Genomic DNA, 26,937 nt, shown 5'->3' with positions numbered 1-26,937 from the left:
ACAGACGCTGAGGATGAATCGCACATGAATCGATGCAGTCTAGTTTGCATCTTCGAACTGTCTTCTCACCAATGCCAACCTTCGATTACTAGGAATTACATGTCCTCAGTGACGCTATCTCATTTCCCTCAAGTTTCTTGTAACTAAATAAGGTTTGAGGGTAGCGTTAAACACAAAGCTAGATGAGAACAAGATAGTAGCAGGATGTTTCGATTGTAAAGACCAAGGCAACTGGTATAATGTCAGCCGCATGTTCAGCTGCCACGATGGCTCCCGAGGTCCTGTCCCTTATCGATACCTCGCCACGTGCGGCCCTAGTGCGATCTGAAAACCCCACTAAACTAAAGCCCAGAGTGGTCCTTCCTCCACATCTACACCAACGCTACGCCGTCGCCGGATTCAGCTCACAACATTCATTCATGTTCACGAGAGGCGCACTTCCCGTGTTGACGCCAGGACGCCGTTATTGTGGCACGGGGCGAAGCGGGCAACAAACCCGCCTCCGGAGAAGTGAGCAGCTGGACTCTCGTTCTCCCCGAGCAGCACAGGCAAATCGGTCCGCCAATCGTCGTCTTGTGGAGGCCAAGAGCCATTCGAGCGTACCCAATCTCGAAGCGAGCACCTACCGCGGCGCCGTTGCTGGATGTGGCACGCCTCGAGAAACCCCGCCCATTCTCTGCTTCTCTCCAAAATTATGACGTTGATCCCTCATAACAGCCGGTGCAATATGCGTCGCTAACAGATCGCTTGATCTCTAGATTTTGGATCGCGGAGTACATGTGGAGACAACCATTCCTCTGCTACCATGGCAAAGGTTCTTCTACAGATGCTAGCGGGGCGGATCTGGGGTATCAGCGTGGCTGAATCCAGACTACCAGCCAAGACAACATGGCCTGCTTGGCTGCATCCCGCTGTCCAGCACTCTGCGGAAGAATGGCTGCAAAAGGCTCTTGGGTATTCGGGCCTGTAAAAGTGATGCGGCGTAAGTTGGACAATCCGTGGACGATCGATATGATCAGGATAGGGATGAAACGGGTAGCTTGGTTCACGATTACGCCTACCACGAACATCCCTTCCATCTAGGGTTTGACAGCGCAGCCCTAACAACGTATGCGCATACATCATGCCTTCAACCCAAAGGCTTCAAGGTAGATCCTTGGCAACCAGATGACGTTCGAAATGGCAAGGTACGCGCGAAGCCAACGGTAAGCAACATATAGGCCCAATATCCTCATGCACTCAGCCTCCCTTTCTTGGGCGGATTCCACCTTCCACCTTCCGTTATCACTATCGCAGTTGCATGCCCAGCAAATCCTCTCATCCTTGGCATACCTCCTACCCCGGCAAACGTTCTCCTAGTCTGGACTGCACCGATAACCGCGTGCCTGGAACCTGAGCGAATCGTCCACACCCACCCATCCGCTATTAAGCCCTGCGAGGTCCCTGCATTGCTGATCATCCCTTCTTCTTCCCAGCAAAAATGACGGTGCCAGCGTTGAGGGTTATTATCGATGGCGATAGCAGCAAGACGTATAGGAGCGGAGAAAAGGTCACTGGAAAGATATGTTTGGCAGTAGAAGAGCAGGAAGACATTGAGTCGCTGAAGGTGGTTTTTGCGGGTAGTTGTGTCACCAAGACATCCAGACCTCTACACGTGAACTCGAAAACCCACCCATCTACACAAAGGCATGAATACGAGGAGAAGATACGGCTCTTCAACCGCGAGAAAGAGTTAGTTTCCTGTCGCAATCTTGGACCGCGGAAGTATTCATGGGACTTTGAGTTTGTCTTTCCAGAGTCGACCGAACCCCAAATGAAGGGCATGGTACGCGGCTGCAATTATCTTCGCGAGCCACATCCACTTCCGCCATCCTTCCAGCTCAAGACCAGTGGGCCAGGCGGTGCGGCACAGATATCATACTTCGTCCAGGCCAGACTCATTCTCAGTGGCTCGACAGAGACTAAGAGGTGTAAACACATACTACGATACCATCCAAGAACGTTAGTGGGCATGCCACGAAGGGCGCAAGTCAAATCTTCTGTGCTCCATGGCCAGGTCTGGAAACCGAATAAAGAGAAGGAGGGATCTCGAGTCAAGAAAGTCTTCTCCGGCGTCTCTATGAACTCAACACCGCGGATCGTTCCCACGCTGAACCACCCCGAAAAGGTGTGCCCAGGACAGCATATGCCGTTGTCACTCAGCCTGCTCAACGCGCGCGACCCCGCCAACCATGCCGAGCGGGAATGCATCATCGACTCTTTAACGGTCACAATCTCAACATACTCAACGACAAAGTGCGGAAACACAGTAACGGACCCCGAGGACGTTGTATCCAAGCACATCACCTGCATATCGCGTACCGGCATGAACAGACCCATACCATTCAACAAAACGACGACGTTAACATCAAACTTCCGTCTCATCGATGACACAGAGTGCGTGCCAACCTTCAAAACATACACTATCACTCGGCGCTATGCACTTGCTATATCCATTGGCATCAAATACAACGATCAGCACTTCACCATCCGTTCCAACACACCCCTCGAAATTCTACCTCGCATACCCCGCGAACGCCTACCACCATTGGAAGACAGAGAGGACTTTGAACAGCTACCAGAATATACACCCAGAGAGCCATCGCGAGAGTTTGCTCCAGACTACGAATCTCTGTATGCGCTGTCACGGACACCATCCAGTTCGCACTCAAACCCATTGTCCTTGGCAGGGTCAAGAAGTTCAAGTCTCTTCTCAGGGGGCTCAGCACCAAGTTCTGCAGTATCAACACCGGGAATGGAAATCGAGCAACCCGTATATCGTTTATAAGTGTTGGAATGTAGCTCGTTGTCGCGATGTGGAGTTGGTGGGGCTAGGTCAGTTTTGATAGGACGCCATGTTGACGTTTGCCGAAAATTTTCCCCTCCGCGTTGGCACCCCCATCTTACCTGTATGGATACCTTTACCTCATAGATTACTGCTCCTTTTTGAGTAGAAATGAAGCTGTTGCGACCGTCGTACGGCCAAAATTTCGAGGTCTTGGATTTTCCAAAATCCCATTCTTGCATCAAACAAGGCTCGTTGGTGTAGTTGGTTATCACGTCAGTCTAACAAGAGCTTCACAGCTCGTTAGGACACTGAAGGTCCGGAGTTCAAACCTCCGATGAGTCAAGCTCGTCGGCGCTCGTAAGGGTGCATCGAACATTTTTGCTTTTTGATGGTGCTGGGGTATCATTTTGCCTCTGCAACCGTAATTTTTGGCCAAGAACATGTATTTCACTCCGAATGGGCATGCTGCAAGTACAACGAGAACCACGAGAGTCTCTCTTTTACCTAACTTTTGCATAAGATGCCAGGCTTGAACTGGCATCAGTCCAAAGATTTGACTTCGTGGCTGAATGAATGCAGCAGGTACAATGCACACAACGATAGTCTATCTTTTACCTGGCTCTCAGGCAAGCTATGTACGTTTCTGTGGAAATAGGTCCTTATTGTGTAGTTTCTGAGCCGACTGATAGTCCAGGTGAGCAAATGGTCAAAAAACATGTTCGCAGCAGTATCAGGCTGCACAATACATTGTAGAAAGAACCGGCCGTGGCCTTTCCGTTTGGAAAAGCAATGCGTCTATACTCTATATGCGTACACATCCTATTATCGACATGTACCAACATTCCTCGCACCGTCTATATTCACCGCATACACACCCCTTGGACGCAATGCACTTAAGCCTTAACACCGCACTTAAGATCGAACTTAGTCTTGCGATCCGCAGTCATAGCACCCCAAGTCGTCTCATCAGCGACCTTTCCGTTATCACCAATGGAAGCAGGCTTCCAGGGCTCATCAAACGCCTCGAAGTAGAAGCCGTTGAAGCCCCAGTCAAGCAGCGCGCAGAAACCGGTTTGGTAGAAGTGCTTTGCGTTGTCCAGACCGCCCTTGGCCTCATCGTAGTCGGTGCCAACGGCAGTGGGCCAGCCAGTCTCGCCAGTCCAGATCTCAGGTGCCTTTTCGCGGCCGCCGGCCATTTTCTCGATGTGTGCGGTGGCTTGGAACATGTCGTCGAGGTAGACGTGGCTGCGGCGAAGTTAGTTTACAGTTCTTTTCTCGTGTGTAAGTGTAATGAAGGGATGCATACGTAGCGTTATCGCGGCTGGCGCCCTGCCAGAAGGCAAAAGCGTTGACCATGATGATATCGGCGGTGCCGATGATGGCATCACCGGTTCCGTCGGCGAACTTGTTCCACGAGTCTGCTGTGCCGACCTTGATGCCGGAGGGGAGCTTGGACTTGACGGTCTTGATCTTGCCGGCGAGCTCCTCGCCGGTGAAGTTGCCGCGGTAGAGCGTCTCGGAGCCGACGGTCACGGCGTAGATGGTGTCGGCGTATTGCTGGGCTACGTCCGTGATGGCCTTGAGGTCCTTGTTGAAGGACTCCTCGACATCGGGCCTGTGGTTTCACATGTTAGTATACTTGATCGTGATAGTTGAGGTTTGGAGAGGGGTGAAGCGTACCAGATACCCAGAACGACCTTGAAGCCTGCGGACTTGGCGGCTGGGAGGGCGGTCTTGGCCATATCGCAGTCCGAAGCAGAGTAACCACGAACAATGGTCGAACCAGAGTTATCCTTGATAGCCTTGAGGTCGGCCGAGTAGTCTGCCTGCGTCTTGCACTCTCCGCTTCCCATCTTCGTTCCAAGGGCCCATCCCATCTTTCCCTTCTCAGCAGCTGAGACAACCGCGGGAGCAGCTGCAAGCGCAGCAGCGACGATCGAGAAACGCATCTTCGATTATAATGGCAATGTAGTAGGTGGTGCGAAAGTTGGCAAACAGGCGGATCTATGCGGGAGTGAAGAGTTCGACTGAGGCCCGTAATATGAACAGCAAAAGAACGAGTGTAGGTATTTACTCTCCAACCGAAGAAAGAATGACTGTGACGTAGAGTCGTGGAGAGATTGGTTAAAGAGAGATGAAGAGGGAAAAGAAAGGTCTTGGTGCCTGGGGTTGGAAGGGGATGATTCAAGGGGGCCGCGCATCCACGCGCTAGGCTCGTGTGTGTTCCTGGTTTAGAAACATCGGCCGCGGTCAGGTACACCAATCATGGCGTGCGCCGCCACATGCTCGACATGCTTGAAGAGTGGGGCTGCGGAGTTGCGGCATGGGATCTATGGGCGTCGAGAACATTGAGGGCGTAATGTGCGTAGGGGGTTTGGGTGTTGTGCAAGATGGAGGGCGAAGTGTACGCTGATTGTAGTTGGCGATGGCCTTCGTTTTTCTCGCCTATTCTAACGTCGCGTTCGCGTCTTGTTGCGAGGGTTCACGCAATTTTGCCGATCACGGCATGTGTCTTCCATGGATGTTGCGGGCACATATGGGACTAATACGACAACAAACTTCCTCCATCATATTCAGAGTTACATACGCGTCACCTACCCCCTGGATAGCCGAAAGGGATGCGCTTCAGTGTTCAACACAAAGTCATCCAAGCTAATCAAGTCTGTATCTGCAAAGCACAGGTAAAAGTACTTGAGCGTCTCGGCCATCCAGAAACTCTCCATGTAATCCTCCTTCTTCGATCCAATGACGGTAACGTCCAAGATCGCTGCATTCGCGAGTTCGGTGTCTGTTGCACTGGATACGGCTTCAAACATTTGCCATGCTGTCTCGCGCCAGATGGGATCGCCTGTGATACGCCATAGTATGAAGACTGATTCAATGGCCTCGGGACGCAGGATGTAACGGGGATCCTTGGCAGTGGTGAAGCCTTTGGGGAGATGGGGTTTGTGTTGTGGTCGTGCTGCTGCATCTACAGCATAGCGCTCTTCGTCCCAAGCGCAGGGTTTGCGATGATCGGAGTTGGGGCATAGAACCATGTTGTACCTTTCTGGCATGATACCAGTGGGAAATGCCTTGTAAGCATATGCGCAGCCGCGGGCAAGCTTTGCTCCAGTATCGAGGTACTCGTCGTTATCGAACAGGCGCCCGCCAAGCGCAAAAAGACCACCAATAAAGCAAGACAGATGCTCGCTTTCAGGGTCGAGACTAGGACCATCCGCGTGAACATCGACATTACCAGAGATCAGAATATCCTCCTTCCCTGGTATCATAGGTGCGAAGAACAAGTTGTTCATCGCCGTATCCATGAAAGCGCGTGACATGGCCTCGTATTTGCTCGAGCTGGGTTCCTTTGAACCAAGCAGAGCGTGCGCCTTTGGCAGGTACTCATACAGGGAATCTGCATTCCCGCCTATCGTGAACTGATACCCAGAGACGACGTCCTTTGCGCTCATGTGTACCATCATGGGCCACATGCCCGGCAGCTTCGTCGCATTTTGACTCTCCGCAAAGACATCCATCAGATTCGACACGGCTGCATAGTACTTGTCGTCTCCGGTAATCTGGCTCAGCCTGCTGAACTCGAGCGTAATGGTACCAGGACTAGCACTGACCACCTGGTTCTCAACAATCAAACCAGTGCCTTGCTTCGCGTTTTCGAAGTTGATGAAGTCGACAGGCATGCCATTCTCGGTGTTAAAAGCGCCATACAACAGGTCGCCCACTTCAATTGCCTTCGCCTTCAGCACCTCGTGTCCGCTCAAGTCGTATGCAGCAAGGAGCCCGCCCAGATACCGTATACACGTCTCGAACGTATTGACAGTTGGCGCTGTAGACTTGCCGAAATCGATTGTCGCTACTGCTTCGACAGCTTCGTAGAATTCATCGCGCATGCCGAGCATCCAAAGGGTGTCTAGTGAATCCACCAGAGTTGCAGCCCAGCCAGAGAACTGGTCGACGTACTCCCCACTTATAGGCTTCAGGGCATCCTTCATCCATGCCTTGCTCCTGTAGCTTGCCCAGCTCTTCTCGAACACTCTCTTCACGTATCGTCGTCTCCCTTCTTGTATGGTATGTACATCGTGCGGGTCGGGTTTGAACTTGTGTTGTATGCGAGGACGGCCCGTGAAAGGTGTAGGAAGTTTCGGGCTTTGTGGTGGTGGGAAGGTGAAGTTCACAGAACTCCAGTCGAAGCTACTCGGCGTCGCAACGATATGCGGAATCTGAGATGGATCGTTCATGTAGCGCGCCAACGCGGCGGTGGACCCATGATCGTGTACGGCATGGCGCGACGGGAAGGCTTCGTTTTTAGGAAGGAAATAGTATATCCAGCAGAGGATGGAGACGCTGAGGACGACGTGTCGAGTGCGCACGCGTGGCATTGCTGATGCGCGCTCAAGGAAGGCGGCTAGAAGCTAAGGGAATATACATAGACGCTTTCCATGGCCAGACGCGATGGGCGAGATGCGCGGGGGAAGGGCCGATGCGATTGCATATTGCGCAACGTGTTACGTGTCTAGAAGAGTGCTGTGCGGACGGTTTCTGATACGACACTTGCATGCCTTGGCCGCGGCTGATGGTGATCGCCGAGGATGAACCATGCAAGGGCGATCTCGCCATCCCATTGAGGGAATGACAGGAGTTGTGTTGCAGCATACACAGTGCCACGTTTTTGACAGGTAGACATTACACGAGGCAATGTGTACTTCTACATTCGTATGTAGTACTTGGTCAAGCATATTAGCAAGATGCGACTGGTCCGACCATCCTAGTGCCACCACTCCGCATGTAAGCAGGATCACGAGAAAGAAGCAAATGAGCAGATTCAGAATATCGTTGATCTTGTATTAACTAATGATAATAGGAGAGGGGTATACAATGCTGATGCCATGCGTCAAAATGCACCTTCAACTTTTCGACCGTAAAAACGCTACAACAAAACACAAACATCTATTTCCTGCTACTCGCCCTGCTATTCGTTCTCGGCCTAGTAACAAAGCTTTCCCTTGTGTTGACGCGGTCGATATCGAAGGGGTTGGGGTTGAAGTCGAGATCCCTGACTGTTCTCCGACTTCTTGTTGAGCGCCCAGTCTGAACCTTCTTGAGACCCTCGCCATCAGTCTCCTTCTCAGTCTTCATCTCCTCGAACTTGGGTGCGGACTCTTCCTCGTGTGCCTCCTCCTCAACTTCCTCTTGAGGTGTAAGAGTGTTGGCGCGCGAGGTGTCCTCTGATTCGACACCCTGGGCTTGTCGTGCGGCCTTTGCGGCTTGTTGGTTGCGAATGCGCTCCATGAAGGCCTCGGATTGTGCGGCGTACTTGCACTTTTCGCGGATGGTCTTGCCGTACTTGTAGAATAGGAAGGGAAGCGGGAGACAGGCGACAGCGAGGAAGGCGGGTACAGATGAAGCCCAGTGGATACCGAGGCCCTTGTACATCTGCGAGGTGAACAGAGGGAAAGCAGCACCGAAGATGGAACGGATGATACCGTTACCAGCCAGGACGGATGCGGCGAAGATAGTATACGAGTCGATGAGGTAGTTCATGATGGACAGGAAGATGAGCACCATGCCGAAACCGAATGGAATGGAAGCGACGACGCTGGCGGCCCATGGCAGATCAGGGGAGTTGGTCCAGGCGAACCAGAACAGACCAATGGGGAGTGCAATACCGCCGATGATGCACATGGGCAGACGTGCCTCTGGAGCTGCGAATCCGCGGCCGGACTCGTTGACCTTCTTCATGTACATCTTGTTGTCGACCGTAATGACGTATGTGATGGCGAGTAAGACACCGATAGCGACGGCGACGAAAGGCAGACCACTAATACCCTCATTCCAACCACGGCCGATGCGGTAGACGATGGGGAAAGCGCCGAAGAGCATGTAGAGGATACCGTAGATGATGGCGTGGTAGAGAGAAAGGAGCAGAACGATGGGCTCGCAGAAGAGCAGGATCCAGGGACGCTTGAGACCCGTTGCGAAAGCCTCTCCGAGCGAAACCTTGCCTTGGTCAATATCAGTGCGGGAGCGGTAGACTTTTCCAGACAGCTTCGAGAGCTTCTCAGCACGTTTCCTGAGCAGGACGGGAGCGTACGTCTCAGGGACGAGGAAGGAGGTGACGACGAGAATGACACCAGCCCAGATAGCCATGAGTCCATTGACCCATCTCCAACCTTCAGTCATGCCCAAGAAGCCACCAATAATCGGACCGAGAACGGGACCCATAAACGGCGCAGCGGAGAAGATTGACATGGCCAGTCCGCGCTCATTTGCGGAGAAGAGATCGGCAATGACACCTCCAGCGTTGGTAAGAGGACTAGAACCGAAAGCGGCAGCGAAGAATCGGAGGATGAGCAGGCCGTAGATGGTGGGCGCACCGGCGGCACCAGCGTTGAAAGCCATGAAAGCAGTGTATGTTCCGACGAAGACGATTTGGCGACCGTACAGTTCCGAGAAGGGAGCCCATAGCAGAGGTCCGAGGGCGAATCCGAGAACGAAGAGCGATACACCGAGTGTGACGATTTCCTGGCTGACGCTGAACTCAGCCATGATTTGTTGGATGCCTAGCAGATGTCAGAAATTGTTCCATATTCATCTCGAGTTGCGCATTACATACCTCCAGAGAAAGCCGATGAACAGAATGATACGACGAGGACCGAGTTGGCGACCGCAATGGCCATGATCCACTTCTTCGTCTTGGGCCAGGTCATTGGATTCCTGGGGTCGTTGTCGATCCACTCCACAACGTAGGGATCCTCTTCTGTTCCCTCGCCCTCATAGTCGTAGTTGATGATCTCCTTGGTCACAACACCCTGATCCGTGATCATCTTCCAATGCGAGATGCCTTCTCTTCCAGACTCGACGTCCATATTGCTTCCGCTACTGCTGTTGGCCGCAGAGCGGTCGGCGACCTGTTGGTCCTTCTCCATTGTAATGATGTTTTCGATTCGATGTGTCGGTGTCGTATATCGATGGATGATATTCGTCAAAGTGATAAAACGGAAGCGACGTAGGGACAACAGCCCAGGTATATTAAAAGGATATCTAAGGGAATAAAATAGACGAAAAGTAACCTCGGAGTAGGAAAGCAGGGAGATCACCGCGGGAGACGCTACATATAAAGAACCACACACACGGCGGGCAGCGCGCACAAGTCATGCGATGCAGCGGTAAGAGAAGCCACTAGCAAATGCGTAACCAGGACAAAACAAACCGGGCGACTGCCCAACCATCTGGATGCGTCCCCATTCCCGACTCGCGCGCACCGCTCCAGAAATCCGCTTGCAACGTGCGATCCATGAGGCGATGACACCATGATCAAAAATCTCAGGTCTGCTCGGCCGAAGCGTCGCGCTAGGCTCGAAGCAGCCACGTCATTCGAAAGCTTGGCCCGCGGAGCCAATCACAGCAACTGAATGCAGAGCAGGCGCCGAACACGGCAGGGATGGCGGCGCTGGGAAAAGGTGCCGCTATGCATGTTGCAGATCGCGGACAGTGCGTCATAAGGCTCTGACAAGGGTTTTCGATCTCGAAGGAGAATGTACCGAGCTGCCGAGGTTACCCTGTGGGTGTTCCAGGGTTTACTTTTAGAAGCTCGAGATTTTCGTGCTGTTTCCGCTGTCTGGAGTTAACGTGCGGATGGTGGGCGGAGAGTCGGCGTCGGCGTCAAAGTGCTCCTCTCCCCCAAGATACGGATCTGAAAAGAGGGGCGTACGCGTGTTGGCTTTCATGGATATGGAGATGCTTACTGATGGTTGAAGCTGATTCATCGTGAAGAGTTGCTTAACTCCATCACCACGACCGAGGTGATTCAACAGCGCGGTCTTCACTAAGCATGTATGCATACGAGGCTCATCTCATCTCACACTCGCTACATGACACCAAAACAGTACCTCGCACGATAAGATGCGGCATTGATTCCTCAGCACAATCCGCTCCGCTCCACCCTGGTCGCTGGTTCGGACCAAGATGTGCTGTCCCGATTCCGACCCGGAATTCGGGGTATAATCGCATCACAGTCTCATCGTCACGCAGACCAAAAATCCATCTGTTGGATACCTTCACGTCACACAAATACGCAGTTCCCAGGCAGACCCGACAATGCAAATCACGATCTCAACGGCCGTATCTTCACCCTATCTTCTGGAAATTGCTCGAACGCCCCCGTGCATTGCGGCTCCAAAATAAGGTTGCAAGGTTCGCTTCGAAACGAACGGGGCTCCCGATAGCTGGTGGGTCGATGTCACGACTCATGCAGGTTCTAGAAGGTGCGTTGAGCCGCGTCGTGAGATTGGACCCATCTCTCAACGTTTTCTGTGTTGTTGTTGCCGAGGCACATGTATGTGTTGTGGCTTTGGATAAGTCGTGTGAGGGTTTGAGTTGCGTTTCTAAACAGAGGCGCTCGCTCCATTCATGAAGAAACTCGGATAGCCACCTACATTGCATCAGGCTTTTGTCAACATTCAGTTTAATACCAATGCAGGCTACAGCGCATCTATTCAACGTCTTCTTCCAATGAAATGCTCTAGTCGCTGAAGCTTAAGGCAGCTGTCTAGTATCCGCAATTTCGCCAAGTTCAAGCCACAGAAAAGGTAGACCAACTTTATCCAGTAGGCACATTGATGGACATTCCGAAATGTGCATCAGCATCAGCATTTGTAATATATCAGGCTTTCGCAACGCCACTGGAGGCAGTTGTACACCTTGATAGGGGTGTTTTCCTTGTAGACTGTTGCAGACCGGCTGTTTCGTCCTGCGCTCTTAAACTCACCACACCTGTGCGCACGTAGGAGTGGGGATTGAGATGGTTGATGTGACTTGACGATATGTTTGAAGCTTTGTATTGCTTTCACACGAATCAAAAGAGTGAGGGTTTATCTGCGACGAGCCTTGCTTTGTGCTGTACAGACGTCTTTCCAGATGTCACATGCCAGATTCATCCATGTAGACTTGTAACACACTTTTTGATACATGACTTATGTCGTTCTTATTCCATTCAAATCCTTCCTTTAATCATAACTCGTTCATATCCAATCCAACGCCAACGCCAATGCTAGCTGAACATGCGATGCTTTTCTCCATCAATCGAGGCTGCGTAATCCAACTTAAACCTCGTTGCTAGGGTACGTAACCTTCTCCGTAGGCATAAACTCCTCTTTAATCGCCCTCATATTGACGAACCTCGCCAACAAGTTCGCACTACCAGCCTTGTCGTTCGTTCCACTAGCCCTCGACCCACCGAAAGGCTGTTGTCCTACAACCGCACCCGTGCACTTGCAGTTGATGTAGAAGTTACCCGCCGCATCCCTCAGCTTCTCAGACGCGTACTTGATAGTCTCCCGATCCTTTGCGAACACAGCGCCCGTCAACGCGTACTCAGATGTGTCGTCGATCTGCTTGATGATGTTGGCGAAGGCGTTGGGCGCCGCGTCGTCATAGACGTAGGCTACGAGAACAGGGCCGAAGAGTTCGCGAGACAGGAGGGGGTGGTTGGGGTTCTTGGTACGGTAGATGGTAGGGTGGATGTAGTAGCCCTTGCTGCTGTCGTACTTGCCGCCCACGACGAGCTCGAGCTCGCTGTCGTTCTTGGCTTCGTCGATGACGCCAGACAGTTTCTTGAAGGATGCCTCGTGGATGACGGGGCCGATGAAGTTGGAGAAGTCGGTGGGCTCGCCGATCTTCAGGGCTTCGACTTCACGGACGAGAATCTCTTTGAATTCGGGCCAGGCGGACTCTGGTACGTATAGTCGCGAACAGGCGCTGCACTTTTGGCCTTGGTACTCGAATGCACCGCGGACGGTCTGGATAGCCGCGTTGTGGATGTCGGCATCTTTGTGGACGAGATGGAAGTTCTTTCCTCCTGTCTCACCAACGATCCTGGGGTAGCTCTGGTACTTGCCCTCAGCCACACCGTTCGCGATCTTTCCGTATAGTTGACGGAATACCGCTGTGCTACCGGTGTAGTGTAGAGATGCGAATTGCTTGTGGTTCAGGACTTCCTGGGTTACCTCCACAGCATCACCGGGCACCCACTGGATCACGTTTGGTGGAAGGCCAGCTTCGATGAGAATCTGGTAGAGAAGCCAGTTCGACGCAATCGCAGATGGGGATGGCTTCCAGACAACGACGTTACCCATCAGAGCTGGGGCTGCAGGAAGGTTACCGCCGATGGCTGTGAAGTTGAATGGTGACACGGCATAGACGAAGCCCTCGAGAGGTCGGTACTCAACGCGGCTGTACCTGTTAGTTTCGTTTCCGAGCTACAACCAGATGCTTTACTTACTTCCAGACTCCTGGCGAGTTGTGCGTGGGCTGGTGTCCGTATGTGTCTTCCGCGTACTTGACGTTGAACCTCAGGAAGTCGCACAGCTCAGCCGCTGAGTCAATCTCGGCCTGCCACGCGTTCTTGCCCTGTCCCACCATGGTCGCAGCCATGATCTCGTATCGGTACTTTGTGGCGACGAGGTCGGCCGCCTTCAGGAACACGGATGCGCGTTCGGCGAAGGGAAGTGCCTCCCATGCTGGCTTAGCAGCTAGGGCTGCGTCTATGGCCTTCTTCACATCGGCTGCGCTGGCATTGGAGTATTTGGCGATAACGTCGGCGTGGGAGGAGGGGTTGTTCTGGGTGAGGATTGAGGAGTTGTTGATCTGAATGGTGTTAGAGTGACACGAGACTCGTATGTGCGTGTGGAAGGCCTACGTATTCTCCTCCTACGGCAAGAGGTACTTGTACTGGTCCTTGCTTCTTCATACGTGCAACCGCATCTTGAAGCTTCTGGCGGTCTACCGAGCCTTTGGCATAATGTTGCTATAATTTTGAGTCAGCAAATTGATTCTGAACATATACATCGTCTCTTATCTTACGTTAGGCTCGTTGTTGATAGTAGGAATCTTGAAGTTTGCGAGCGTCCCCGCATACCGTCTCGATGCGATCTGCGCGCCAGCATAGGCTGCGGGCAGCGCATTCAAAGTCTTGGAAGCAGAGCGCAGAGGCTGGAGACCCTTTGAAGAACCCATTGTGTGTGTGATGATAAATTTGACTGACCAAAAATCTAAAGGAACGCGTCGTTATGTATCTTGAGCTATGGAGCTTGACGTGATGGAGCTCTCGGTTTCCGTCGGCTCTCACCCCAAAGTGTGGGGCGGCGAAACCTACCTATGGGAGCGAACATATCGCCGAACACTCCCATCGGTGTGGGGTTGCAGCTTGGAGAGAACTTTTTCGCTTGTACTATGGTACGATGCGGATCCGATATCGCAGAAACTGATTCGGTCAGTAGCGGTACACGATCCACATACGCTCATCGCAAGGCTTGCATCGGAAGACTCTAAAACGTCTAGGATCAGGAATGTAATATCGTCTGAAGAACGTGTATCATTGCTAGGCCCGATGTCTAGTCGGAGCTTTTCCTATGTGCGGGTCAAGTACACTAGCACTATAGCCTTACGAACGCCATTTCGCCATAACAGTCAACACAAGCTGCCTACTCCTCCATAGCCTCTGGTACCGCCGTGTCATTTGAATCATCACCCCATAGACCATCCAGCTTGAACTCTGCAGCCCATTCCTTGACGATCTCTTTCTGATCGCCAACGAGTCCGCCCTTCGTAGCTGGTGCAGTCTTGGTGGTATCAGGCTCGGCAGGTGTGTACTTGGGAGGGCTGGTCCATCCTTGAATGCGGCCATCTCTCCAGTCAACGATGACGCTTTGTGCTGCGGCGTGCATGTTGGGTACACCACCCTTGCCCAGACGGCCTCTCTTCCTTGCTACTTGAACCAAGAAGTCGGTGGTCCTGTCGTTGCCCACAGCGTGTAGGGGAGGTAGATCGTAGACTGCCATCAATTTCGAGAAAAGCTCCTCCGAGGACGACAGTCTCTTAATGAGCAGACTGACAGCGGGAACAGGGTCGTCAATCTCTTTCGGGGGTACGGCGTTCAGCAAAATCAGGCGCGCCTTCTGTTGTACTTTGCTGTCCTTGGAGCCTTCGGTGTTGGGGAAAACGATACCAGGCGAGTCGATAAGTTTCAATTTGTTGTCGATCTTGACTTCACGCAAACTGGTGGTAACTCCCGCCTCAGCACCGGTAGGACATCCAGCAGCCTTGCCGCCTACTCTCGATGTCAAAGCATTGATGACGGACGATTTGCCAACGTTGGGAAATCCAATAATTCCGACGTGGACTGCGCGCTTCAACTGACGGGACTCAGCGAAGGTCTTGAGAGCCTTGAAGAGTGTCTCGGATGTTCCCTTGATTGAGAGGTCCTTGTGCTCGAAAGTTTGCGCGTTGGGCGCAGATTTCGACGCACGTAGAGGAAGAGTAGGGAATGAGCGACGTAGATGAATCAACCATGCGCGAAGAACCGGCGGTGGGACCAGATCGATCTTGTTAAGGATGAATATCAAGCGCTTGCTTGAACGGTCGGCTGCCATAACTGCCTGCTCCACCTCTTTCGATCGTGTTCCCATTGGGTCGCGAGCATCGAGCACGTACAGAACAACATCCGCGGCGTCGACAACCTGCTTGTATATCTTGTCGAACTGTTTTCTTGACGCATCTTTGCGGACCTTGACTGTATCATCGTCATCCGACTCGTCGTCATCGCTGTCTTCCATGGCGTCTGGGTCGTCGTTCTTCTCGAATTCTGCGGCGCGCGCTTTGGCGGAAGCTAAGAGAGCTGCCATAGGGTTGAACTTGTTGTCCTGCATCCAGTTAGTACAGCCGCGCATCGTATACTAACCACTTCGACTTACCACCTGCATCGAGTCCTCGTCTTCGCTATCGTCGGCAAGTAGTTCGTCGCCTTCAGCATCGAATTGCTCAAACTCTTCGTCATCCTCCATGACATCCTCGGCGGTTGCGCCCTTCTGTTGTTGCTCCTTCGCTAGCTGGCGTCGGCGCGCATTGTCTTCTTCCTTCCTCCTGCGCTGCTCCTCCACTTCTGCGAGAATCTTGTCTTTGTAGGGGAAGAGGTTGGGAATGCCGGGTTCCTTCTTGGTCTTGGAGCGCCATGTTGGGTCCTATGTGTGTCAGAATGGGAGCGCTGTAGTCGCGCATGGTGGCAGTACCTTCTTGGCGAGCTTCTTCGCCTTCTTCTGCTTCGCCGCTGAAGCCTTCTCGATCTTGTGCCTTAATCGCACGGGTACGCGCTTCGACTTTGGCTCTAGAATGATCGTTAGTACTTTGTCGGGGCTGAAATTCGTGAGAAGCCTTACTTCCGACCTTCATATTGACTTGTTGGCGTGGTGTATGTTATCGCAATCGTCTACAGAAAAGTTCTAGCCGATCCAGAAAAAGTTCGGCACGTGAAAAGTTCTGCCGCTTGTGTCCGCCTAGCTAGCTTTAGCCCCACCCCCGCGGCCCTGGCCATACCCAACTCTCACGCTCTCCAGCAGCACATATGGGAATAGATTCATATGTATTCTATCTATCTTCTAGAACGTCAAATGCAGGCCAGGCTTCGCGGCTGTGTCTCCAACGTCGCGACTAGAATCTTTTAGTTGCCGTCACCATGATTGGCTGCATCATCGGCAGTTGGCGGATCCGATACCGGAACGAGTTAGCGCGATAATGTATTCTCTTTCCCACCAGGTGTACATCTACAACAGTCCGCTCGGGTACTTCACTATATCATTGCGATATCTTGACCTTGTTGACTGAGAATCAATTTATCTCACTTCTAACTTCACATTATGACTGTATCAGAACCCTCCTTCTCGGCACCTGCCAAAACGATTCCCTTCCATGGCTTGGTAAGAAGCACGCTTACTTGCATGGCAAGCTGATACTAACATCTCATCACCTGCAGCTCTTTGATATGGAGTGCGTTATACTCATTGAAAGCATCTTATCAGTCAGCTAATATAGGTAGTGGGACTATCATCGATTCCACAGAGGCCATTGTAAAACATTGGCACAAGTAAGTAACAGCCGAGCATGTTCACGTCTCCAAGCTTACATGTCTGCATCAGGATTGGGAAAGAGATAGGTGTCGATCCTAATGTCATCCTCGCTTCATCACATGGTCGAAGGTCGATCGACGTCCTTCGGATCTATGAGCCAAAGCTCGCAAATGAGGAGTGTAAGCGCCATGTCTTCATTTTGACAAAAGCACTCATCTGACAGATTAGACATCTCCCAAGCAGAGGGTTTGATCCCGAAGGAATTCGGACAAGACGCCATTGAGATTCCCGGTTCACGAGCTCTGTTGGACAAGCTCGAAGAGCACCTTGTTCCATGGTCCATTGTTACCTCAGGCACGCGACCTCTTGTGCAAGGCTGGCTCGATGTCATGAAGCTGGCGCACCCCAAGAATCTCGTAACGGCAGAAGATGTGCCTAACGGCAAGCCAGACCCGGCGCCCTACCAGATGGGTGCAAAGAAGCTGGGGCTCCCAGAAAACAGATCTTCCATCATTGTCTTCGAAGATGCGCCTGCAGGCGTCAAGTCTGGAAAGGCAGCAGGGTTCGTCGTGGTGGGACTTTACACCACACATACGCTAGAACAGCTGATAGAAGCTGGCGCAGATTACATTGTCAAGGACATGTGCAGTGTCACGCTGACATCATGGGACAAAGCAACAGGGCAAGGAGACATACAGATCGCAGATGCCTTAGTCTAAGCGAAGAGAATCAACACCGACTGTTACCTTACTCGTCTTTGTGTGGGCGATTCAGTATTTTGCCAGGATCGTGAGCCTGCTTACTCGACGTTTTCAGGTTTGCTGCAAGCTCAGTTTACATCGGTGACTGAGCTGCAGTCAGACGGTTGAAGCTCACGATAAGCCGTAGATTGGATGGAAGATGAGGTCGGAGACCGATTGTGCGGCGAAGCAACAATGTTTGGAGGTTGAAATCTACTTCATGCGTGCACAGCCTCGCAACCCTTAAACAGCATGCAGGAGTGTCGCTTGGAGTGCTAGCCTTGTTCGACTCGCCGTATCATACTCCCTGTACGGGAATCACGGAATGCAGCGCATCGCATGAAATACTCCATTTCGAGCAGTCTGCGCCCCATCGAACTGTTTTCTGGAAAGACGACGGCACCACAAGCTACTGCAGTCGAAGACGTCAGCTGGGCGTGCCGTCTCTGTGGTGCGACACGAAAGCTGGCGTAGCAGACTCGCAAAGAAGACTAAGTTCAGACGGGTTGGCGAGGACGTCTGATAGTCGGCAGGGTGCAGCGCATGATAGGGACGCCCTTGCAGCACGAGGTTTTTTGGTTTGGGCCAGCGGGTCCCCCAGCTGGGGGCGCACTGAGTCTTCCGAGCTAGGCTGGGATTATCCGTCGCCCAAGTCAGTCAACACACGAAGTTTGTAGGACAAGCTGGGGCCAATTTGAGTTTCGCAGGTGGTACGGAAGCCCCTTTGCTGCAAGGTACGCTCAGGAACCGTCGATATGTTGCCAAAACATGTGCGCCGACTTCCGAGCCAGCAGATCAGCGGCGCGATATGCCCCTTGGCCATGCGCCCGGGGGGCATCTCGTCACACAGATGGTCGACTCGGACCGGAAGCGGTTACTGACAAAGAGCTACTCGGCGAGTCGTGAGAGGCACAGGATGTCGGCACGACGGCGAGCGCAATGTTGACGCCATCAGCTCAAAGCAGCGCTCGAGCCCGTTGCCCACGTTGAAGCCATGCCGGCGCCGACGGTGACTAGACATTTGACGTGGAACGTGGTTGAGCAGGCAGGCTGCGTTGGCATTAACATGCACTCTCACACGCTCATGTATATTCTCCGAACGGGGGAAGGCCCAAGCTGCAGCACCATCCATCGCCTTCAAATCAGTGGGACATGTCTCCCGCCCGAGGGCGGATCACAGCCGCCGCCGCAGCTCGCTCCACGGCCGGACCAATTGGCGTGAGGCAGGAGAGTGCCCCTGGGCGCGCTTCACGATTGCGCGCCGGGGTTGGGCGTGCCGGCCAGTGCTATGAGTCTATGTGCATGCGAGCGTGTGGCCGCCCTCCACGGAGCACGAGGGCGAGCAGGTGCAAGAAACAGAAGATCGAATCATCCGGTGCGTCTTCTCCAGGATTCAGGTGTGCTGAGCGGAGACGACGAGTGTCACGAAACTATTTTTGTGCCGGAGCAGCATAATGCATGCTGGGGGGTTCAGTGGCTTAGCAAGTTAGCACCTCCGACCAACCAAGCGGCACCTGGGCAGCCAACAACCTGATCGCTCCTCCTGCTCTTCTTCTCCGTCGTCGTTCGCTTCGTGCCTTTCCCTACCGCGCCGTCGCGCTGAATACCCTCGTTTTTCTATTGTAGATATAGAGTCTACTGCTGTTGTTTTCGCTCCCCTTCGTAATCGTCGCTCGCTACCATTACTGGCATCTTCCCTCGACACATATCTATCCCAGCGCCGACCCGTCTCGGTGCATCCCGTGCATCCGTGCTCTACGCATTATCGCCCATCACCAGCGCCCCAGATTCCGCCGTCCACAGCTGCACCCACCTGTCACTACCCGAACGCGCCCACGCCCACGACTTTATTGCAGCACTCGCCGCCCTTGACTCCGCGCCTCTCTGCCTCTATTGCCGCTGTGCGCGCCGCCATGGATTCTAGCGGGGCCTCGACGACGGCACCCTCTGCCCCCAAGCAGCCTGGCAGCGATGTCAAACCCCGCCTCACCAAGGACCAGCACGACATCCTCGAGCAGCACTTCCTGGCGCAGCACAAGCCCAGTACCAATGTAAAGAAGGAGTTCGCGACGCGCCTCGGCGTGCCACTGGACAAGATCAACGCAAGTGTCCTGTCATGATGTATGCTGTGCGTCGCTAACACGACTGCAGAACTGGTTCCAGAACCGCAGAGCCAAAGTCAAGCAGGACCGCAAGAAGCTAATGAACCAGTACAACATGACCATGAGCCTTCCGTTTGGACACCAGCACGTGCCCGTCATGTCTAACCACTACGCGCACCCGCAAGAGCAGCAACATCCGCATATGCTCATGCAGCCGGACTACTATCCGAACGCTGACATCAGCCCTGCAACGCTTCCTGTACAAACGGGCGAGGGACCATCAGCCCTCGACCTGGGCCCTCAGCTCATACTGCAGCATCCGCACCAGCACCAACACCAACACCAACAGCATCAACAGCAGCAGCAACAACAATACGACATGCAAAACGCCCTCCACGCAGTCCCGGAGCCCGACCGTTCCGCATCGTACCGCTCCAACGACCTCATGCACTCGATCATGGCTGCGACCAACGGTGCCTACATGCACAACAGTGGCATGGGTCTTAATGCGCAAGAGCAAGACTTCTCTTACGACAACAACGGTGTCAACGGGCTGCCCAATGCGTACTCCAGCGACCTAGGTGCCTTTTCGGTTCCCGCGTCCATGCCCAGCGACATCGCACCTTCACACCCGGAATTCGACAACTTCGCCGACTTCCAGATAGACTACTCGGCACTTGCTGCGACCAACACCACCAACTCTACATCTGCAGAAGCTCAGCAAAGTACAGGATCCATCTCGTCGGACGCGTCTCCATACAATGGCACCCAGTCATCTGGCACCACGCAATCGCCAAATGGACCTACACCTCCCTCAATCGCCTCTTTGAATTCGGTCTACACCGGCTGGACAGAGGATCCCTCGCAAATGGCACAGCCCAAGCAGGTCGAGGAACCAGAGGATCAATTCGCACCATACAGTCTTGCTCAGGCTTCAGCCTCCGAACAGACGCTTCCATTCTGGCCGCAAGATGGCTCAAACCAAATGTACCCCCAGTCGAACTTCTACCAACAGCCAAACTCGTCTGCACACGCCATCCTCACTTCACCGGAACAAGCACGGAAGCTCAGTGCTGCGCCCTCCGATCTCGACATTCCACTGCACTTCCGCGAGGACGCGTTTGCCCGAAGAAACTCTTCAAGCAGCAACCTAGCCAACAACATGGACGCGATCCACATCCGAAACGGTACTCCGGAGGGCTTCCAACAATCAGATCAGCATTCGAGCATCGCTGCAAGAAGACAGAAACGTCCAGTCAATCTGAACTCCAGCGCGATGAGGAGCGCCTCGTATTCTGCCCCCATGCCATCACCAGGAGGCAACAACGACAAAGTCATCCGCCGGATCCGATCAACTGGAATTGCGAATGCTGGAGGTCGTGTTCAGAAGTCGCAGCCAGGTTCAGCACAACGCTCACCTATGGCTATGAGCTTCTCCGATGCTGCTGCGTCGCCCAAGTTCGCACGAACGTTCTCAACTTCGAGCACTACCACAATTGGACAAGGCGGTAGTCTAGCACCACCAACTCCACTGACACCACAAGATTTTGGCAACTATTGGGGTGGTGCTGCCGTGATAAGACCGCATTCTGCGATGCCGGATCACAACAGCCCAGAGAGCATGCACGCGAACTGGTCCAACGACCAATCTGGAAATGTGATTGCGAAGAGCACTTCACCGCCATCTTCGTCCATGGATTTGCAATCGCGCTTTGTAAACGACGCTTTGTACCGCGACACACCTCCGCAGTCAGCACCAGCGACACAGCAGCACTTCCCTCGAACATCATACATGCAGCAACCCCAGATGCGTGCAGCTTTCCATTCCACAACCGATCTTACGATCCAACAACCGAAGCCCTCGCACTTCAGGCGACCATCGCTACCTGACACAGCTCAGACGCAAGGCGATGACAGCAATGTCCAGTACATGCAGGGCGGAAACATGTATGATGACTACAAGGACATGTCATTGAGTGGCATCCATCACAACGTTCCCTTCGCGCCCCAAGTCTCCGCCATGCCCGACTTCCTCGTACACCAGTACACACCACCTCAAGGCACGGATCCGCATGGAAACCTCATACGGCGAACGACCGAACCCCAGCCCAAGAGCTACATCTTCGCCAACCAAGGACCAGGGGACTTTAGAGGGTAGTAGCTTCAATCCTGATAGCATGCTTATCGCAACGTTGACCTTCGCTTCTTGACTATACCCGGACTTTTCGTCGATGCGTTTTTATTCTTTGCCAGTCTGTTATGGCGATACGGCATACCTTTTCCTCTTTATTTCTTTCACTCTCTCATTCATGGGCACACATGGAGGCATAATCTTAATACGGCACACAATCTTGGATACTATCACGAATTGGCGCAGGGCGTTGCCACCAAAGGAGTTAAAAGCGTTTACTTGATCTCACACCCCGGATTCTTTTGTATTTACGGAGGACTGGATATCACGAAACGTCGTTTTGCTCAGCGTAGTACATTGTTTTTCCTTTACTACTCTATGTTTTTCTCATTTGTTCGAAGGCTGGGAGGGCATGGTGGTTTCTGTATCTTTGGATATGTCTTGTCTGACGGGAGTCAGCTGGAGTAATGGAATAATGAATCATAGGGACTGGGTGTATTAACACCCCTTTAAGTCTAGAAGAATGCAGCTATGCAGACTTGCAAATGGAATCAATATGCTTCGGCATGAGTTCACCCCTCTTTGGCTTCGTTCATTTCCGTGCAGTACAATTCTGATAATTAACCAAACGATTACATTTTCTACATCAACATCCGCATTCGTCATGCTCATCACGTTCCCACGCACCCAGCCACATTCCAACCCACGATCCAAAGACGCGGCAATCCCCTTCGCGCGACCTTCCTCCCCCCCCCCGCGGAAACGTCCCTAGCAGCAACCCACACCCCCTCTACCTCGCTACTAACCGTTCGCATAAACCCGTGACGTTATCGTTATGTCGTTTCCCTTTTTCTACTTCCCTATTTTCCTTTTTCCCGTCGTTCCTTTTGGCGCCTTCTTCCGAGCTGCGCCGCACCAGCCAGCCCCTGAGCCCCTGCATGGCGCGAGCGATGTGGGCTAATTTTCCTTACCCGCGGACGTTGGGTGTGGTTTTGAGAGGCATTACTCAACGGACCAAACTTTTGGAGGGTGGATGCCGTTACATCGTGACGGACGGGCCGACCGTATCGATACGGTAGGGATATGCGCCGAAGCGATGGAGTAAGAGGACGGTGGATGCTGTGTGAGATAGTGGGGAAAACGTTGGAATGCAGGAGTGATCATTCCGTGCAGTCGCTGCATGCGTTAGTGAGTGATGGAGAATTCTTTGTGCATTGCATAACACTGCAGCCGCGGGAGGAGAAAAGCAGTTGTTGCAAGCAAAAGGAATGTAGATGAAGCATAGAGGGAGGATGAGGTACCCGCTACCCGCATATGGTCGGCTGCAGACACTTGTGCTAGGTACTTAACACTGCTTCTTCCAGCTCCGCAACCACATCCGCTTGCTTTTCTTTCGCATCGAAGCCTCCATGCAAGTAGGATGGACTATGTTTGTTTTGCTTCGGTGCAATTTCTCCGCTTCTTGCTCCTTCATGCGTTCCAAGGTTGTGATTGTGATAGTGGCATTGAGGGAAGTGGCACGGTACCGCGGAGATTGACCGAGTGAATCGTGCACATTCTTGCTCATTGCTGTAAATCATCTAAAAAAAAACGGGTGAGGACACGTTGTGCCGTTAGCCGTTTAGATGCATCTACGTGGTACCTGAATCGCTATCGTCATGTCCTCAGCGTGGCGTACAAGACAGTTGAAACACCAACCCCCAACTAAAATCTCCGTAATGTTCGCGACCATGACGTTGCTTAGAAGGCAGGAAACCGCCGGCGAGACTATAGCCCGAGAACTCTAGCCAGGAACTTACCCGCGATCGGACATAAGTTTGCACTTCCGTACCGTGGTTTGTGACGTTCTTCGGTCCCAAGAAGTCACATACGTTGAAATTACGATGGGCAGTCGTAGCCGAGCTGCATGTAAGTGTACTCTGGTACGCTATTTCGGAGCGAAGGAAGCCAGGTTCAGGAACGGGAAATTAGTTGTGGAGTAGTTGTCTTGATGATCTACGCTCGCGGGTGTGGAGAGCTGGAACGCCAACGCGACTATTACCGAGGGTGCATACCTAAGTATGGTCAGAAATGGGATCTCGGGAATGTATATTTTCGAAATGTTCTGGATAAGGCAAGTCAAACGGGATCTGTCATGTACGTCATAGTATGCGGTTCTACACTCTTTCTGCGGGATCTCTGCTGTTGCGGCGCTACCAACATCTGGTATCTCTACTGCACCCGTTGGCCTCATTGTACCTCTTGCTATATGAAGAAAAACATTGCGAGTACCATTTTCCGATTCAGTCAACTGAGCTCTATGCCCTCGTCGCAACTCCCCATCCTGGGCAGAACTGGTCACCAACTACTCTCCTGAGTTGGCAGGCATTAAAACAAGCTTTTCATGTACTTCGCAACTAAATGAATACTGTATAGAACTACACTCGACATATCCTTAAGTATGGCATCGATACGAACCCTATTGATGATCACATCACAACTCCTTCAAATCTCATACTTCGCCAACACATCCCTCGCCTGGGCAAATTCCCTTTCAAGCACCCCCTCTCTTCCTTCCCTCACCCGTATCTCACACTCGAAATCTTTCGGCGTTCTCACAATGCCATCCATAAACCCAGTGTCAGGATCGATATCAATCGGCTTCCCAGGTTTCTCTTTGAACTCGAATGCCCAAAGCAACTTCACAATCGCAATGAAAAGACTGCGCTCAGCAAGATGTATACCAGGACAAATACGACGACCAGCACCGAACGTGAAGTGATCCCGCGAACCCACATCAGGAGACGCTGCGTACTGAGCTGAAGTGTGCGTACGTGTTTCGTAGCGATCGGGATTGAAAACCGACATTGGGGATTCACAAGTGTCGACATCGCATGGGCCATGGTTCAAAGCCCATACGTTCATGAGAACAGTCGTGCCCTTCGGGATGAAATAGCCGTCAATCGTGTCATCTGCTTCACATTAGCCACGGCTCATCCACAATCCGAGCGGAGTGAAGGATACCAGCAGTAGTGGAGCGCATGATCAAGGCCGCAAGAGGTCTCCATCGCATGACCTCCTTGACAACCTGCACGACATACGGTAAGCTCGCGACATCGCTCCACCCGGGCGACCGCATGCTTCCCACCACCTCACCAACATGTCTGTGTGCTCGTTCCTGAACATCCGGATACCTAGCCATCGCCTGAATGAAAACTCGTATAGCAGACGCCGTTGTATCACTCCCAGCATCAATCAGCGACCCAGCAAAAACATCTAGATCTCTTCTCGTAAGATCAATCCCCTTCTCGCCCTCGTCCAGCACATAGTCATATACAGTCGCCGCACGCACACCCCGTTTCCTCCTCTCCAACACGGGCTCCGCCATCTGCGTAAACGCAGCATTAACCGCCCTCGAAGTCTCCTCGCTCTTATCCTTCCAATTCTTCCAGCGTCCTGTCCACAGCCCCTGCGGTACATGCAGCAGCCACGGTAGCAAATCGACTGGCGGTGTTGCACCAACCTCAAGCAACGCAACGTACTTGTCAAACCAAACCTTGTACTCCTCCAGCTGCTCCGCATGTCTCGTTCTTGTTCCGTAAACTAGACTCTTAATAGTGCTATTTGCGAACCTCAGTGCATGCCCCATAAACTCGTTCGGCTCTTTCACAAAATCACACAGCATCTGACTAGCCTCCGCCTCCACAAGCCCAATATACTCTTTATCTACTTTGGCCTCGTTGAAACAGTGCGCCAGTAACTTGCGGCATAACCTCAGTTTCTCGCCCGACGGCATGAAGACGACTAGAGGCATGTTTGCTGGATCTCGCGCGATGTACCTTGTTGCAAAGACGAAGGGTGGGCGGCTGCTGTATGTGGTTCCCCGTTTGTCGATGAGTTCGCGGACGAGGCGCCGGGAGCTGAGGATGATGGTGGTGGTGTGGAAGAGCTTGAGGCTGTAGATGTCGCCGTATTGGGAGGCCCATTGCGTGAATTGGAATTGGGCGTTTTTGGTGGGTATGGAGAGGACGTTGCCGAGGAGGGGGAGGGGACGTGGGCCTGGATGGGTGGGTTAGCTTTGGGATAGGATGGGGATAGGATGGGATCGGGGATGAGGAGGGAGGTACCGGGTGGTAGATGGGCTTCTCGACGTCCTATTATGAGGATGTAGTAGAGTCCTATGACTGAGATGGCGATGCTTATTGCAGCTAAAGTACCCATGGTTCAGATGTGGGTTAAACACGTTGTTGTCCCACCAATAAGTCAGACTGGAAGGGCATCGAACCTCGCCATATATACACTTTGTTTCTCCACTAGACGTATGATCGCTCTCCTCTACATGCAGGCTTTGGTTACACCTCTGGCGGGGTAAGTTGCGGTACCACTGTGTCGGTAGGCAATAGATACCCATGACCTGTTGTGTGAAGTCCAATCGCATGATGAGACCGTATACGGAGACATCGATCGATAAATAATGCATAACCGCCAAGGTATGTGTATGCCAACCATTGTATGCAAAACTCGTCTCTCCGAAGCGGTGATTGGCGGTGGTTGGTGTAAGCAGGAAGCATAGCGAAAACAGCCTGTAGTGGTGAGTAAGCCACGCTTCTGCAACAACTTTCGAGAAAATGTAATCAGGAGATCTGAGATGTGGAAAGTGAGAAAGTATCTGGTATTATGCTTGAACAAGAAAGGTAAAGCAGCAATGACATCGTTGACATCCATCATCACCGCGATAGCACCTACAACAGCGCACCAGCAAACGCCGACATGACAAGCATGCCCAGCATACCCACCGCAGTCTTCGACACACCCACATGCACCGCAGCCCCCGTATCCGGCTTCCCATCCTCACCCGTAGCATCCGGACCACTACTACCCGTGCGACTCGCACCACCACTAGGCGTGCCCGTCGCACTCGCAGTATTATTCCCCGAGCAAAGGATATCCCTCGGATTGACACCGTTATCCATGAAGCAAGTCCTCAGATCAGCAACGGTCTGTTCGTAGCTAAGACAGTAGTATCCGCATGAGCCGTTGAATTCCTCGACCGGTGCGTCTTTGCAGCATTGTTTGAGTGCGGAGGAGGTATTGGACGCGACGCCCGTTGTGCTGCCTACGCCGCAGAATATGTCTTGGGTCGGGAAAACGGAGAAGTCGGCTGTGGTGCACGAGGTGCTTGTTGCGCTTGGGGCGGCGGCAGAGGATATGAGGGACATCTTGGAGAGGTGAAGGTGAGGTTTGCAGGTTGGGGTTT

General features: G+C 52.7%; 8 protein-coding genes and 1 non-coding gene across 9 annotated transcripts; 3 read left to right on the top strand and 6 right to left on the bottom strand.

Annotated features, from left to right (window-relative positions):
• Positions 1-3,073: 3,073 nt before the first annotated feature.
• Positions 3,074-3,169, top strand: J4E83_006702. The gene has a single exon. It is a non-coding gene; the product is annotated as a tRNA-Val (tRNA).
• A 551-nt stretch (positions 3,170-3,720) lies between these two features.
• J4E83_006701 (uncharacterized protein) lies at positions 3,721-4,776 on the bottom strand (the record flags this gene model as incomplete). The annotated part of the gene is made up of 3 exons (XM_049333612.1): positions 3,721-4,072; positions 4,134-4,442; positions 4,508-4,776. The coding sequence occupies 3 exons, from the start codon at positions 4,774-4,776 to the stop codon at positions 3,721-3,723; spliced, it is 930 nt and encodes a 309-aa protein (XP_049187334.1).
• Positions 4,777-5,421: 645 nt separating this feature from the next.
• Positions 5,422-7,209, bottom strand: J4E83_006700 (uncharacterized protein; the record flags this gene model as incomplete). Its single annotated transcript, XM_049333611.1, has 1 exon — positions 5,422-7,209. The coding sequence occupies one exon, from the start codon at positions 7,207-7,209 to the stop codon at positions 5,422-5,424; it is 1,788 nt and encodes a 595-aa protein (XP_049187333.1).
• A 568-nt stretch (positions 7,210-7,777) lies between these two features.
• J4E83_006699 (uncharacterized protein) lies at positions 7,778-9,756 on the bottom strand (the record flags this gene model as incomplete). Its single annotated transcript, XM_049333610.1, has 2 exons — positions 7,778-9,390; positions 9,444-9,756. 2 exons carry the CDS (start codon positions 9,754-9,756, stop codon positions 7,778-7,780), a joined length of 1,926 nt encoding a protein of 641 aa, XP_049187332.1.
• A 2,175-nt stretch (positions 9,757-11,931) lies between these two features.
• J4E83_006698 (uncharacterized protein) lies at positions 11,932-13,843 on the bottom strand (the record flags this gene model as incomplete). The annotated part of the gene is made up of 4 exons (XM_049333609.1): positions 11,932-13,060; positions 13,110-13,474; positions 13,527-13,634; positions 13,691-13,843. The coding sequence occupies 4 exons, from the start codon at positions 13,841-13,843 to the stop codon at positions 11,932-11,934; spliced, it is 1,755 nt and encodes a 584-aa protein (XP_049187331.1).
• A 467-nt stretch (positions 13,844-14,310) lies between these two features.
• Positions 14,311-16,054, bottom strand: J4E83_006697 (uncharacterized protein; the record flags this gene model as incomplete). The annotated part of the gene is made up of 4 exons (XM_049333608.1): positions 14,311-15,528; positions 15,580-15,846; positions 15,895-15,989; positions 16,042-16,054. 4 exons carry the CDS (start codon positions 16,052-16,054, stop codon positions 14,311-14,313), a joined length of 1,593 nt encoding a protein of 530 aa, XP_049187330.1.
• A 589-nt stretch (positions 16,055-16,643) lies between these two features.
• Positions 16,644-17,447, top strand: J4E83_006696 (uncharacterized protein; the record flags this gene model as incomplete). The annotated part of the gene is made up of 4 exons (XM_049333607.1): positions 16,644-16,648; positions 16,698-16,745; positions 16,798-16,907; positions 16,957-17,447. The coding sequence occupies 4 exons, from the start codon at positions 16,644-16,646 to the stop codon at positions 17,445-17,447; spliced, it is 654 nt and encodes a 217-aa protein (XP_049187329.1).
• A 1,934-nt stretch (positions 17,448-19,381) lies between these two features.
• On the top strand, positions 19,382-21,728 carry J4E83_006695 (uncharacterized protein; the record flags this gene model as incomplete). The annotated part of the gene is made up of 2 exons (XM_049333606.1): positions 19,382-19,570; positions 19,620-21,728. The coding sequence occupies 2 exons, from the start codon at positions 19,382-19,384 to the stop codon at positions 21,726-21,728; spliced, it is 2,298 nt and encodes a 765-aa protein (XP_049187328.1).
• A 2,929-nt stretch (positions 21,729-24,657) lies between these two features.
• J4E83_006694 (uncharacterized protein) lies at positions 24,658-25,901 on the bottom strand (the record flags this gene model as incomplete). Its single annotated transcript, XM_049333605.1, has 2 exons — positions 24,658-25,739; positions 25,808-25,901. The coding sequence occupies 2 exons, from the start codon at positions 25,899-25,901 to the stop codon at positions 24,658-24,660; spliced, it is 1,176 nt and encodes a 391-aa protein (XP_049187327.1).
• Positions 25,902-26,937: the final 1,036 nt, after the last annotated feature.

Source organism: Alternaria metachromatica (genome assembly GCF_023757995.1).
Source record: "Alternaria metachromatica strain BMP 0045 chromosome Unknown scaffold_15, whole genome shotgun sequence".
In the NCBI taxonomy this organism is placed as follows: Eukaryota; Fungi; Ascomycota; class Dothideomycetes; order Pleosporales; family Pleosporaceae; genus Alternaria; species Alternaria metachromatica.
The sequence above is the reverse complement of the archived record's forward strand: the minus strand, read 5'-3'. Positions and strand labels throughout refer to the sequence as shown.